This window comes from Pelophylax lessonae, assembly GCF_965119305.1.
Source record: "Pelophylax lessonae genome assembly, chromosome: 1".
NCBI lineage: Eukaryota > Metazoa > Chordata > Amphibia > Anura > Ranidae > Pelophylax > Pelophylax lessonae.
The window spans coordinates 186955785-186971038 of record NC_138768.1 but is presented as its reverse complement, the minus strand read 5'-3'; the positions used below and the strand labels follow the sequence as shown (position 1 = coordinate 186971038).

Below are 15254 nucleotides of genomic sequence, written 5' to 3'. Positions count from 1 at the left end.
CTATAGGGCGAGTGCTAGTATGGCAAGGCGTTGTAGCGGGTCAGTAGCGGCGGGGCGGAGAGCATTTTCCTCCGTCATGCACTGTAGGCGGTTAGACCCGACCGTCTCTCTTCTCTTGTCTCGTGCCTTACCACTTCCACCCTCCTCTACTCGTCTCGTAGGCTCTCACTATGGAGGCAGCTGTTCCTCGGATCTGTTCTGGTTTCGGCGTCCCTGATGACTCAGGCGGGGAGAGGTGTACGCCGCGGCCGAGAGTCCCACAGAGCCTGCTCACATGATCACTTCCGAGCACGCCCCCCGCCATTTTTTATTTGAGCCATAGTTACACTTTAAGGAAACCGACCCACCAACTCCACATGTAAAATCTTGGTGCAGTATACTACGAACATAAAAGTTTATGCACAGCCAATTTTCTTTTAAACATTTGGATAGGGTAGAGACCTCTGCCTATATATTTTTTTCTATGTTCAACTGACGGGATTTGACTTTACTTCCCATCCCAAAGACACAACAAAAAGTGAGACAAAAGATTTACAAATTTAGGGAATTTCCCTCTTAGTCGTCAAAGGAACAGGTGTCAATACTTAAACTGACAATTGCACCACCATGCGACTCTGTACACAAATAAAATTGATGTCCTTTTTTCTTTTGGTTGTATTTGATCACCTCTGTGGTTTTTAATTTTTGCGCTATAAACAAAAATAAACCGACAATTTTGAAAAAAAATATATATATATATATTTTACTTTCTGCTATAAAACATATACAATAAAAAAAAAATAAAAAATTGAATTTCTTCATCAATTTAGACCAATATGTATTCTGCTATATGTTTTTGGTAAAGAAATAAAACCCAATAAGTGTATATTGATTGGTTTGCACAAAAGTTATAGCGTCTACAAACTATGGGATATTTTTATGGATTTTTATTTTATTTTCTTACTAGTAATGGCAGCGATCAGCGACTTATAGCGGGAGTGCGACATTGTAGTAGACAAATAGGAAACTAAGTGACACTTTTGTTGGGGACCAGTGACACTAATACAGTGATCAGTGCTAAAAAATATGCACTGTATTAATGACACTGACAGGGAAGAGATTAACATCAGGGATGATCAAAGGGTTAAATATGTTCCCTGGAAGTGCTTGCTAACTGTGTGGGGGGTGCTTTGACTCGGGGAAGACAGAGATGCATGTTCCTTCTTAGCAAAAAGACAGGATCTCCATCTTCCCCTTTCACACAACGGTGATCTGCCTTGTTTATATAGGCAGACCGCCATTCTGCCTCTCTCGGGAATGATTGCCGGGTCCCGGCGAACATTGGGTCCGCCGGACCCGCTAATTGGCTCCCATTGTGTCTAATCACAGTAGGAGCAGGTCGCTGGTGGCACCCAGAAATGTAAATGATGTACAGGTACGTGATTTAGCGCCGAAGGGCCGCCCTGCCTCTACATGTACGCGGGGCAGTCCGGAAGCAGTCAATGTAAATTGAATCGGTTCTTACTTTTACACAGCTGTAGTGTTTCCTAAATAGCATACACAATTAATTACCTGCTTAAATTTTTTGCCTGGACATAATATATGGACCAGGGGAATTTTTACATTTCAGCTAGAATAGACTTGTTTATTCAGCAATAACTTACAAAGACAAAAGTAATAAGAGCTGGTTCACACTACCACTACCAGAAAGTCGCCCCGTGACTTGAAGAGACTTGGAAGAGACTTGGAAGAGACTTGTGCACTACTTTGAAGAGACAGGCAACTTTGTCTGTGGGGAATGCCTGGCTAATCTCTTTCTTCTTCCTGGAAAGTCTGATAACAAGTCATGTCAATTAAGATAAGGAGGCGACTCCCATTGAAGTATATGGGACAGTCGGATCACAGGTCGCCTCAAAGTTATTTTGTTTTTTCAGAACAAGCAAGGCTTTCTTTTCTTGATTTTGTCTTGCAAAAATTTAGTTTTTTTTTCCCCACATAATTCTTAGACAAAAAAGTAAAGAAACTAAAAAATAAAAAGCACACTTTAGTTTAAAAAAAAAAAAAAATATTATTTAATTTGTCCTGTCTAAAATGAATTATATTTCTGGTACAAAGCATTGCAAAGTTATTCACAAATAAAAATGTTGCATTTGTTTAATGTGACACTAAAAAAAAAAAAAAAGGAATAAAACAAGAGTTAAAAAAAAAGTTTAAATATTAATGGTTACTAGATTTAATAAAAACAAGAGAGAAGAAGGAGTTAACACTGATCAGGGTAAGGAAAGGGTTGTTAAGAGAATAAATAAATAGATACAAGCATTATATATAAATATAAAAAAAAATAAAATTGCTACTGTATTTGACATCATTTAGAGATGGAAGCACATCTCTGTGATCTGCATATAAATGAAACAAAGTAGATACAAAAGTAACAATGTTGACTTGTATTTCTCTAAGGCTTCATTCACATGTCAGCTTATCGATCGATCTTATTCTGCCCGCGATCCGGAAAGCACAGGCGTCCCGCGATTTGCAATAGCACCCCAAACGCTGTGCGATGTTGCCGCGATTTGCGCCTGCCGAATCGTGGTAACATCGCGCAAAAAAAATTGCGGGACGCATGACGCCCAAAGAAGCTCTTGTACCTTTTTTGGGCGTCGTGCGTCCCGCAATTTTTTTCGCACAGCGTTTGGGGTGCTATTGCAAATCACGGGCAACGCACAGGCGTCCCGCAATTTGCAATGATTTCCGGATCGTGGGCAGAATCGCGGTGATTTTGCCCGCGATCGATACGCTGACATGTGAACGTAGCCTGAATGATGTTGATAAGTGAGACAGCAGAAGCTGCTAGATCTGCAGTATGTACACAACAACTCCCGGTGCTCCGTGAAAAAACCCTACCCGTGAAAATTCCCTGCCCTCGTCACTTCCTGTGCACGTATGTCATTGAAGAGCTGAGCAGCTTACCACTGCGCATGCTCACAGCTCCGGAGGGTAGGGAATTTTCACGGGGTAATGTTTTTTAACGTTACACCGCATCAGCTGTTGCCGCGGGTACATTAAATCATCTCCGCTGCCACATTAAATCATCTCCGCTGCCACATTAAATCATCTCCGCTCCAACCCCTCTGACTTCCCTGATCTCGGCTCCAAAATGTAAAAGCAGCGGCGGGTCTATGAAAATATAATCACGGAGCCAAGATCTCAGTGATTATATTTTCATAGACCCGCCGTCGCTTTTACATTTTGGAGCCAAGATCAGGGAAGTCAGAGGGGTTGGAGCGGAGATGATTTAATGTACCCGCGGCAACAGCTGATGCGGTGTAACGTTAAAAAAAAAACACTACCCCGTGAAAATTCCCTACCCTCCGGAGTTTTGAGCATGCGCAGTGTGAAGCTGCTCAGTTGTTCCATGACGTAGGTGCACAGGAAGTGACGAGGGCAGGGAATTTTCACGAGGTAGGGTTTTTTAACGTTACACCGGCTTTAGCTTAAGGCCTCATGCACCCTGGATGTTACCAAGACGCCAGTAGAAAGCTGTAGCTGTAGAAGGAGTTTTTCAGCATTTTTGCAGTTTCGTTTTTCAGCTGTAGCGTTTTTTAGCTTTTTTTATCAAAACTTTACCCCCACAAAAGCTTATGGCTCATAAACACTGATAAACGCGGAATAGCCACATTTTTTCAGCGTTTTTAAACTTTTATCAGCGTTAGAGCATTTTTAAACTGAATAACTCCTCTCAAACCCACTAGTTCTGAGGGTTTTTTTTTTTTTTCCAGCCAGAAAACACCCCTGCCAAAAACTGCCGATAACAGCCTATGTGTGCATGGATACATAGGATAACATGCTGGGGAGTTTACTGGCTGCAGAAAAAAACGTCTGAAGCCAAAAATGTCTAGTGTGCATGAGGCCTAGGAACTGGCGGCAGCGCAGAAGGGCTGGAACTACTACACATGCACAGTGTGTTTGAAGAATTTTTATTTGGGCATGTGTAGCACACTATGGGGGGGGGGGGGGTTTACTAAAACTGGTGCACACAGACTCTGGTGCAGCTGTGCATAGTAACCAATAAACTTCCAGGTTTTAGCCCCCATTCACATCGGCATGGTTTGACATGCGATTTGAAAGGTCAATTCGCAGCCTACTGCCAGCAATGGGAGAGTCCCAATCGGTGCGACACAGACTTTGCGGTGCTGTACCGATTACCAAAAAGTTGTTCCTGCACTACTTTTTGCGAATTTGGGGGCGGTTTCAATAGACATCTGTGCTGAAGCTGCACAGAGGTCATTAATGACACCCCCGAAGTCGGACTAAAATGTGGCTTTTAAATCGTGCGAGATCAGATGAACTTGCACGATTACAAAGCCATGTTCAGTGTAAATGAGGGCTTAATTGAGCAAGCTGAAGTTAGAAGCTGATTTGTTACTATGCACAGCTGCACCAGAGACTGGGTTACTTTTAGTAGACCTCCCTCCTAGTGTCCTAATCTAGGTAACAGATAATATAAACAGGAGGATATCCGCATATTGTGAGATCCCTTTCAGTCTTATGGGCCATACACACTATAAGATTTTCTGAAGACTTTTTCCCTTAGACTTACCAAAACCATATAATATGAGGTCAAACCTAAACACTTTCAATTTGTATGCAATCTGGCAGGCCCTTGCACTACATAGAAAAGGTAAATCTGAAGGAAATCTAACCACTAAATTTGGATAGTGTGTATCCAGCTTTACTTACTTTGAGATGTAGTTTTTGAAGAATGCGAGAAAGGAGTCTGGGAAATTTGGCTTCATCCATTTCATTAATAACCGAGACTGCTTGCTTAATGCTAGGAAAGATAGAGAGGCAAATCTTAAACAGATACTAGAATGGTTTTGGGTAAACATTTTAAACCAATATTTTATATCAGACAATATATTATATACATTCTTTGATTTAACAATAAATATTTAATAAAAGGTGCACCTGTTTCACCGTCACACTGATTGGACAACACTGACACGTGACCACTTTGATCAATCGGAATCCATCCCAGAAGCCCTAGAGGAAGAAGTGGACTCCTGGAATGCTACATATATATATATATATATATATATATATATATATATATATCTCATTTTTTTTTTTCTGTTTTTGAATTTAATTTGGTGCAAGGAAAGTCCCATGCACACATGATACAATGTGTTGGATAGACTATTTCTGGGATGTTGGCACCTAAGTAGCCTTCAATCACACCAGCTATCTTCTGCTTTTGGATTGGCAAAAAAAGAATATATATTGTTTGTATTGCATTCGGACCAATGTTGCACAGGGCCCTTTTATTGGTCTGCACCGGAATTGGATCGCATGGGCATTCACACCTATGCGATCCGATTTCTGACAGAACTGACAGTTCACACTGCAATATGCGGACTGATCTGGGTGTGTCGTTAACTCTGTATTGACATCCCCAGCGATTCGCATATGGCAGTGTGAACTGCCTGCAAGTCAAGTGTGATACGGGAACCCGTAGTGGATTGCAAGGGTTTCCCGCATCGCACCAATGTGAACTGGCACGGATTGTTAAAACGTAGAGGAGTTAAGAGCCTTCACTGCCGGTTCACACATATGCGATGCAGGAACCCTGCGAATCCACTGCAGGTTGCCACATTGCACTCAACTTGCAGGCGGTTCACACTGCCATATGCGAATCGCTGGGGGTGTTAATACAAAGTTAATGACACCTCCAGATTCGTTTGCATATCGCAGTAATAACGGTCAGTTCGGACATGAAGCGGATCGCATTCTGATTCTGGTGCGGACCAAAAAAAGGGTCCTGTGCGACTTCGGTCCAAACGCAATGCGAATTCAGCCATACAATCTGTATAGCTGTATTCACACCGCACAGGCATCGCATGTGATGTGCAGAGTGTGCTCCGATTCACATGCAATGTCTGCCATCACATATGCGTGAACCACGTCTTGGTTTGTCATTTGTCACACATGTTGGGGGGGGAGAATCTCCCATGATAATGTATGAGGACAGAGCTGCACCACATAGGATCATCTCTAGGACACCCCCACCCCGGCGGTGACAGCTGTCACTCACACACTCACACTACCTGGCACTCTCCTTCACTATCGCCGTTGCCATGGTGACCAGCACGCGCCAAGACGCCCTCTAAACCCGCTCCGCGCCGCTGAGTGTTCAACTCTCAGTGCAAATCACGTGACTGCCTCACAGCTCGTCAGCTGACCGGCTTCTTCCTATACTGCTACGGTATCCCGAATGATTCAAAAGGCGAAGTGTGCTGGGTGGTTGTGTTCGGTTATTGTGTATACTAAACATACTCTATTTCTCCTGTCCACTTCATTACATCTATTTCGCCTCCAAAGAGCTGTGCCCGGCTATTATTACTGCTGTGGTAGGAGGGCGGAACAATGTCCAGCTGCGGTGGTCGTGCTCTATACTGTGAGACTAGTACGGTGCAGTATTGTGTGTGGTCACTAGGTGGCAGTGTTCACTAGAAGTACTGATAGAAGACAGCAGTGCGCCTCATAGTCCACACTGTGCCTATGAATACAATCACAGGTCACCTCAGTAAGGGATGGTAAAACCAGACAGTGAATTCACATTTTTACCCCCCCTTAAAGGAGTTGTAACGTCTCAAGGTTTTTCACCTTAATGCATACATACACCTTCTTGTTTGCAGCTTCCCCCCCCCCCCCGACTAGGATTGCCACCTCATCCCTTTAATCCAGGACACATATTAACTACTTCCAGTCTGCCCACCGCAGCTTTACTGGGGCAGGCAGCCCCTCCTGCGCGAACCCCGACGTAGCCCTACGTCGGTCGCGCGTCTGCAGCTAGGCCGCCCTCACTTGGCAGTGGGAAAGCCGATGCACAGGGCAGGCGGCTCCGATTGCTGCCTGACACCCGCGATCGTTCCCCGCTGAGACAGAACGGACAGCTGTTGGAAACACAGCCGACTGTTCTTCTCTCTGGAATGATCATAGAGCCCCTGTGATCCTTCTACATGGGACCACAGGTCTCTATGGTCATTTCACAAGCTCAACCCCCATACAGTTAGAATCACGCCCCTAGGTACACATTTAACCCCTTGATCACACACTGTGTTAACCACTTCCCTGCCAGTGTCATTAGTACAGTAACAATGCATATTTTTATCACTGATTACTGTAGTAATCCCCCTCAAAAGTGTCAAAAATGTCAGTTAGGGATCCGGTCTGTCTGCCCACAAAAAAAAATCGCAGATCACCGCCATTACTAGTAAAAAAAAAAAAAAAACAATAAAAATGACATACATCTTTCCCGTAGTTTGTAGACGCGATAACCAATCAAAATACGCTTATTGCGATTTTTTTTTTTTACCAAAAACATGTAACAGAAATCAAATTGGCCTAAAATGTTAAAACATTTTGATTTTTACATTTTTTTTTTTGGGGGGGGGGGGGAATGTTATATAGAAGAATGTGAAAATTATTGTTTTTTTTTTTTCAGAATTGTCGCTCCTTTTTTGTTTATAGCGCAAAAAATAAAAATCGCACAGTAAATCAAATAACACCAAAAGAAAGCTCTATTAGTGGGAAAAAGGGGCATCAATTTTATTTGGGTACAGCATTGCACGACCGCGCAATTGTCCGTTAAAGTATCACAGTGCCGAATCGCAAAAAATGGCCTGGTCATTATGGGGGCAAATCCTTCCGGTCCAGAAGTGGTTAATTACACAGGTTCTGAGGCTGATAAAATGCTGATAAGGCACAAAGTGAGCTTAATTACCACCTTAATCAGCCACAGAACCTGTGTAATTAATGTGTCTTGGTTTAAAGGGATGAGGTGGCAACCCTACCCCAGACACCCCCCCCCCCCCCCCCGTTATTCTTACATGAACCCGAACATTCCAGTGACGAGCACGAGCCCAGCAGCTCCAGCCGCTGTCTTGGGTCCTCATTGGATAGATTGATAGCCATTGGCTCCCGCTGCTGTCAATTAACTCCAGTGAGACAAGAGCGGGGGGCGGGGCCGAGTCCCACTGTCTGTGTCAATGGACGCAGCAGCAGGAATAAGAAGCGTGCCTGCATGGGTGCCCCCATGGAAAGCAGGTCTCCGCGGGGGCACCCAATGAAGAGGAGAAGCCAGAAGCGACACCAGGGCACCACAGAGGAGGAGGATCCAGGCTGCTCTGTGCAAAACTTTTTTTTTTAGTGGTGAGAGATTAGAACCCCTGTCACGTTTTATTACTGCCTGTGCCCGCATTAATGAGATTCTCTCTCTCTCTCTCTCTCTCTCTCTCTCCCCAACAGGATAGTCATAGAAACATTTGTCATTTGGACATTTGTCCTCATTTGTCCCTTATTCTGGTCTGATCTATATAGTTGTATATAAAATACAGTATTTATCAAAAAGTGATTCCCAGTGCTAAACCTTTCATCCAGTTTCTAAATTGCTGCATTTGTAAATTCCAAAAGCCAATATAAAGGAATAGTAGTGGTTAAAAAAAAAAAAAGCACTTGTGGGTTTAACCAATCATTTTTTTTTTTTTATAATTCTCCTTTAAGGGGGCGTGGCAGGGGGGTGTATCTTGTATCTACATACTTTTGCTAATAGGTGTCCCCAGGACTTTTTTTTTAGAGAGTAGGTGCAGGAACTCCCCCTTTCAGTCACCGCTTGTCTCCGCCCCCTATCCATCTCCGAGCACCGTCCCTTGGTTCCAACCCCTACCCACCTTTCAATACCGCCCCTTTTAGAGAATACAAACATTTGTGGTGATAGCTAATTTGTATGGAATTTGACAAAGGTAACAAGAAAAGCAGTAAAATAGATCTCCAGCAGCTGGTAACAATAGACCCCCCATCAACAATACATCCCCCCAGCAACAATGGACTGCTTGCAACAATATGCCCCCAGCAACAATAGACCCCAGGCAGCAACAACAAATATCCGCACGGCCAGACCCCTACCCCTCCTCAACAGTAGATTCCTCCTAGCAACAACTGACCCCACAGCAACATAAGACCCACCTGCAGCAACAATAGACCTCAATCAGTAGACCTTGCAGCACACCCCAGAACCCCTTGCCATTACATGCATTTAGTGCTGGAGGTGCCAGAACTGCGTTCCCCCATGTTCCCGCTTATAAAAAAGCCCTGAGTGTCCCTCATTCCTAGCTCAGAAACTTGGGAGGTAAGAAGTACAGCCAAAGCTTGTTTGGCTGTACTTCTCCTGTGGATCACAGAGTGCAGTGCGTTCTGCACTCCTGTGATCTGTTTTCAGCTGACAGCGGGCTAAAGTCACAGAGCCGGTCCAGGCTGGGGTAAAACCACAACAATGAAGTTGGGATCCACCTACAACCCTGGATCAAAACCTAAGCCTCTCCTGTTATCAGCAGCTTTTGGCTGGAAAAAAAAACAGAACTAGTGTGTTTTAAGAGGAGTTTTTCAGCTGTAAAAACATTCTAACACTGATAAAAGCTGAAAAACTTGGTTATTTAGTGTTTTGTCTAAGTTTTTGAGCCATAAGATTTTATGGGAGTACAGTTTAGTTAAAAAAAAAGCTTAAAAAAAAACGCTACAGCTAAAAAAATGCTGAAAAAAACATTCTTCAGCTACAGTCCAGTGTGCATGAGGCCTTATTCTTTAAAAAAAAAAAAAAAAATCCTCACCTTTTCTTTGAATGAATCACTTACAGTGGGACAGTGATATTGTGGTGACCAATCGGAAACTAACTGACACTTTTGACACTTTGCGGGAAACAGTGAACATAACACAGTGATCAGTGCTAAAAAAAAATGCACTGTCACTGTACTAATGACACTGGCTAGGAAGGGGTTAAACATCTAGGGCGATCAGGTTGTGTGTGCATTACAGGCCTCCTCTGACCACTGGCATCCAGAGCACTGTGCATTATAGGCCATCCCTCAGACCTGAGACCACCAACCAGATCCAGCACTGTGCAACATTAACCGCTTGCCGACCGTCGCAGGACTACGTCACTAGCCTGTGAGCCTTTAGGGGGCGAGCGCGCGCCGCCGGAGGCGCGCTCCCGCCCCATCTCGTTCCCTAAGAAGTCCGCGCGTGTGACCGGCGGACCCGATGTCTGCCGGTCACTCGCGATCTCCCCGTGGTGAGGGAGAAAGGCAGGCGGCTAATGTAAACACAGCCGCCTGTCATACTCCCCTGTGTGAGAACAGGGATCATACGGTCCTGCTATGTAGGATCGTATGTCTCTGTTGTTACACCACTAGCCACACCCCTTTACAGTTAGAATCACGCCCCTAGGGACACACTTAACCCCTTGATCACCAATAAAGTTAACCCCTTCCCTGCCAGTGTCATTTTTACAGTAACAGTGCATATTTATAGCACTGATTACTGTAGTAATGTCACTGGTAACCCCAAAAGTGTCAAAAATGTTAGTCAAGGGTCCGATCTGTCCGCCGCAATGTCGCAGTCCCGCAAAAAAAGTCGCAGATCGCAGCCATTACTCGTTAAAAAAAAAAAAACACCAAAAATTAGAGAAATCTTTCCCTTAGTCAGCAAACGCAATAACTTTTGCGCAAACCAATCAAAATACGCTTATTGAGATTTTTTTTACTAAACATATATAGCAGAAAACAAATTGGCCAAAAATGTTAAAAAATTTAGATTTTTACATTTTTTGGGGGGGGAATTTCATATAAAAAATGTAAAAAATATTGTTATTTTTTCAAAATTTACGCTCTTTTTTTGTTTATAGCGCAAAAAGTAAAAATCGCACAGGTGATCAAATACCACCAAAAGAAAGCTCTGTTTGTGGGAAAAAAAGGACGACAATTTAATTTGGGTACAGCGTCGCATGATCGCGCAATTGTCCATTAAAGTCATGCAGTGCCGAATCGCAAAATAGGGCCTGGTCAGGAAGGGGGTAAAATCTTCTGGGGCTTAAGTGGTTAAAGGCCTCTATCCCAGAGCACTGTGCATTACAGGCCTCTCCTCAGACTACCATCCAGAGCACTGTGCAGCATTACAGGCCTCCTCAGACCACCGTCCAGAGCACTGTGTAGCATTACAGCCACCATCCAGGGAACTGTGCAGCATTACAGGCCTCCTCAGCCCCTATCCAGAGCACTGTGTGCAATACAAGCTTCCTCAGACCACCGTCCAGAGCACTGTGTGCAATGCCCCCTCTTCAGACTGTCCATGTCCAGAGCATTAAAGGTCTCCTCAGACCACAGCCCAGAAGACTATGCAGCATTACAGGCCTTCTAAGACCGTCCAGAGTGGCTATATCTTTATCTGTGGGTTGGTTAAAACCTTAATACCATAAATAATAACATAATATTTTTTTTACTCCAGGAGTATATAATAAGTTTGGAAATTCAATAGAAATTTTTAAATGCAATACAATGTGTCTAAACACATTCGATTTTAGTAGACTAAAAGTATTTTATTTGACTAAAATGTACTGGAGATTTTAGTCAACTAAAATACAGCTAAAACTAAAACAATTGCAGATGACTAAACTGGGACTAAAACTAAAATGGCATTTTAGTCAAAAGACTATAACTAAAACTAAATCAAAATTCAATGCCAAAATTAAAGTGGTTGTTAAGCCACTACTATAAAATAATTGAATCCACTCTGTAATATAACACTAAGTGCTCCTGTGCCAGTTTTATAGAAGAAAATATGCCGATTTGTACCTATATCAGAGCGGCTCCCAGAGATCAGCTGATCCTCTGGCTCTCTTCTCTGCCCGGCTGACAGCTCCAGTGGACGGGGCGGAGCACTGCAGCTAACATCAGCCGGGGAGGAAGGGAAGAGAGGAGAGAGAGACGAGCGGTCACGTGATCGTTGGGAGCCACTCTGATATAGGTACAGATCGGCATATTTTTTCTATACAACTGGCACAGGAGCACTTAATGTTATATTACAGAGTGGATGGGATTATTTTATAATAAATATGAGAGCAGCAGTAATGGAGGGGCGGGCGCTGACACAGCAGACAGGCAGGGAGGGGAGGGGGGAGGAGGACACAGGAGACAGAGAGGAGAGCTGCGGATGATGGAGGCACGTACACTGACCACGGTGTCAGAGTTCAGCAGCCATGATACACCGTGGTCAGTTTACAGGGGGGAGGGTAGAAACTGGTGGGATCAGCCAGGTTTTCTAGATGATACGGGGTGCCAAATGGCACAGCACCAGCACTGTGCTGTATAACATGCTTGAAGGAAACAGTATCTGTTTTTTTTGTTTGTTTGTTTTTTTCTTTAGGGTAACAAATGCTTACACTGTTGTATATACACCTCTGAAAACGAATTAATGCTGGATCACCTTTCACGGGTGTTTTAGAGCTGGTTTACAGGCAGAAGGCAATACTGCCACCTAGTGAATCACATTCTTTTTTTGGCCGCAAGGGGGGTTTTGCATTACACTACTGTGTCACAATCACAGGTTACCACAACCGAGTGTTTGTCTAGGTTACCAAACCTGATATGACAATAAGTTAAATTGTGGATTGGTAAACGTGGAAGGACCTGGTCATGGGGTGGTCAAAATGCCGATGGTCGCATGTTTTTACGGCATCTTTGCCACACGAGGGAGCTCTAAATGTTACCTGCCTGGCGGATTCAGTAGCTTTACTATGTCTTCAGTTACTGATCAGAAACAATTATGTAGATTGGGGGGTTTAACTTCATTGGCTGTGTCCAAAACTTAAAGTGTATTTCCCCATTTGTAGCTAAACTGGAACAGCACCTACGTTATATATGTTATATGTATTCATTTACATAAAATAATAAAAAATAAATAAAAATGGTTGCTTTCATTTTACTTATTTACACTTTTTCTGAAAACTCCTTTTAATGTTTACCACAATTATCAATGTCTGTTCTGTTCTGGCAGATCTCTCTATCAGTTGTAAACTAGAGGGTTTGAGATATAGACGCTGACCTTCTATATTTTATGTTTATAAGGGGAAACACTGGGGTTGATTTACTAATACTGGAGAGTGCAAAATCTGGTGTAGCTCTGCATTGAAACCAATGAGCTTCCATTATTTTTTTTGTCAAAGCTTATTTGAACAATCTGAAGTTAAGCCTCGTACACACACGATAAGATTATCGTACACACGATCAGATTATGGAACAATCTGTCGTCCGTTTTTTGTGGCATGCTAGTCTGATGTGGAAAGTGAAGAGGTTATTTTCATACAAATTTTCCCGTACGACAGAATTCTACTTCAGAAGTGATGTCATGTGTTGGATTGCTTTGTATGTGTTCTTTCGTCTCTGAGCATGCCTAGTCTTGCTCTTAAGATTTTTTTCCGTCTAAATCAGTACTAATGAGACTAAAATCAGACGTTGTTTTGACGGACGACAAAAATTATATAGCCTGAACATCAGGATTTTGTCAGCCGAAAAGACGGAGTCGGCTGTCGAAAGCACCATACTAACAATCCGAAAATCGGCAGATCGGTTGTTGGACGAATTTTCCCTACAGATTTTCTTATCGTGTGTACGGGCCTTTAGAAGCCAATTGGCTACCATACACAGCTGCACCAGATTTTGCACTCTCCAGTTTTAGTAAATCAACCCCAGTCTTCCTCTACTTTGCTAGACACAGACTCAGTTTGAAATTGTTCAGAGTAACTTGCTGTTTGCTCAGGGGTCTACTCCAAAGAAAACATCTTATATATATATTTTTAGGTATGCTGTGTAAATGAGAATATACTTTAAGTCGCGGTCCATTCAGTGCTTCAGGAACCATTCTAATAGGAGTGACTCAAGTTGCTCCGACTTAGAAAATAGTTCCTGTACTACTTTGGGGCGACATCGGAGCGTCTTGCATTGACTTCAATTATGTGAAGTCAGTGCAAGTCGTGCCGAAGTCGCGGTGCACGCGACTTCACAGGTCGCCCCCGAAGTCGTGCCGCGGTAGTGTGAACGGACACTGAATGCCAATAGTAGGCATTATTATTTTCGTTATTTTACAGCAAAATGACAGTAAAGTTTGTACATAATAGCTTTTAAAGAAAACACAAAATATCCAAAAAGTCAAAAAAACTAACAACAAATTTTTATTTACAAATTTACACCTAGATAACATAAGTTATTGTTTTCAAAATATTTCTGTCCTTCATCCTATAAATTACTTATGAACACAAATGGAAATATAAATTATACTGTGTATAAAAAAATAAACATTGTTTTATAGAAAATTTCAAATGAGCGCAAATGTAAAAAACATACATAATATAAAACTCTTCTCAAACATAACACTAACTGACACAACAACTCTTCTTTTACACACAAGGAGAGGTAAGTTCTGTTGTAATTAAAGAGGCACTGTCATTACAATTTAAAATAATAATTAAACATTGCTTTGTAAAATATTCACTATTAGGGCCTTCGCTGAATCCAGTCTATGCCCTTTTGCAGAGAGGCACAGCCCAAATATTCAGCATTGCCCACTTCAAGGTTTGGTGGATATCCGGTCTTTATTACAGCCCAAAGTGCCCCCCCTTCTTGGCAACTGTGTCCCTAGTGTGTCCCTTCGGAGCTTCAGAACAGGGACAATGTAGTGACCAGGAGCTTGCAGAAGAACCTAGCATTAAAATATGTTAGCCTTGGCATGTACGTACAGACTTGCGTTTATGCACAGATGGTGTTAAAAGGGCGTAGATGGTGTTAAAAATCTTAGATGGTGTTAAAAGGCATAGCTCTTTGGCTAGAGCATTCTTTTGTTTTAGCCACTGAAATGAATTTATGCATATACTGTATGTGCACGTTTACACACGTTTTCATGCGTACATACAAAAATTAGGCTAGTATGCTGATCTCTGAACACAGACTTGGAGCATCTTTTAATGACCCAAAATACCACTTTAAAATAATAAATCTAATGTGCATGGACATTGACATTTGGCCATCTTCATGAGGCCTAAGCATGTGGGGGAGGGCAAAGAGACTGGATTCAACAGTGATGCTAATGGTGAGTGTTAAAAGAAAGAGTATGAATCTAAGAAGTGTTAAATTCAACTTTTTAGTTGTCATGACATTGGGGTTGATTGCAAAAGGAATAGAGCATGTTCACTTAGTAAATGTTTAGTTAGCTTATTAAATGGGGTGAAGCTGTGTTCATCTCAGTCATCCAATCATGTGCAAGAACACTACGTCTTGTTTGTTTTTTTATTTCTCATGCACATGATTGGGTATTAATTTTGAACAAAGCTTCACTTGATGTATTATTTTAAGTGAACCTACGTACACTTTACAGAGTGGACAGCCAGTTCTTCT

The 15254-nt window shown here is 42.6% G+C and overlaps 1 protein-coding gene across 1 annotated transcript in view; it reads right to left on the bottom strand.

Annotated features, from left to right (window-relative positions):
- The window catches only part of COMMD10 (COMM domain containing 10), a 659501-nt gene extending 653297 nt beyond the window's left edge, over positions 1-6204 (bottom strand). Inside the window, exons 1-2 of the mRNA XM_082243016.1 lie at positions 6081-6204; positions 4717-4807 (exon numbers count right to left, since the gene is read on the bottom strand). Coding sequence (XP_082099142.1) covers positions 4717-4807; positions 6081-6112 — 123 coding nt within the window. The 5' untranslated portion in view covers positions 6113-6204. The remainder of the gene's footprint in view (positions 1-4716; positions 4808-6080) is intronic.
- Between the last annotated feature and the right edge of the window lie 9050 nt (positions 6205-15254).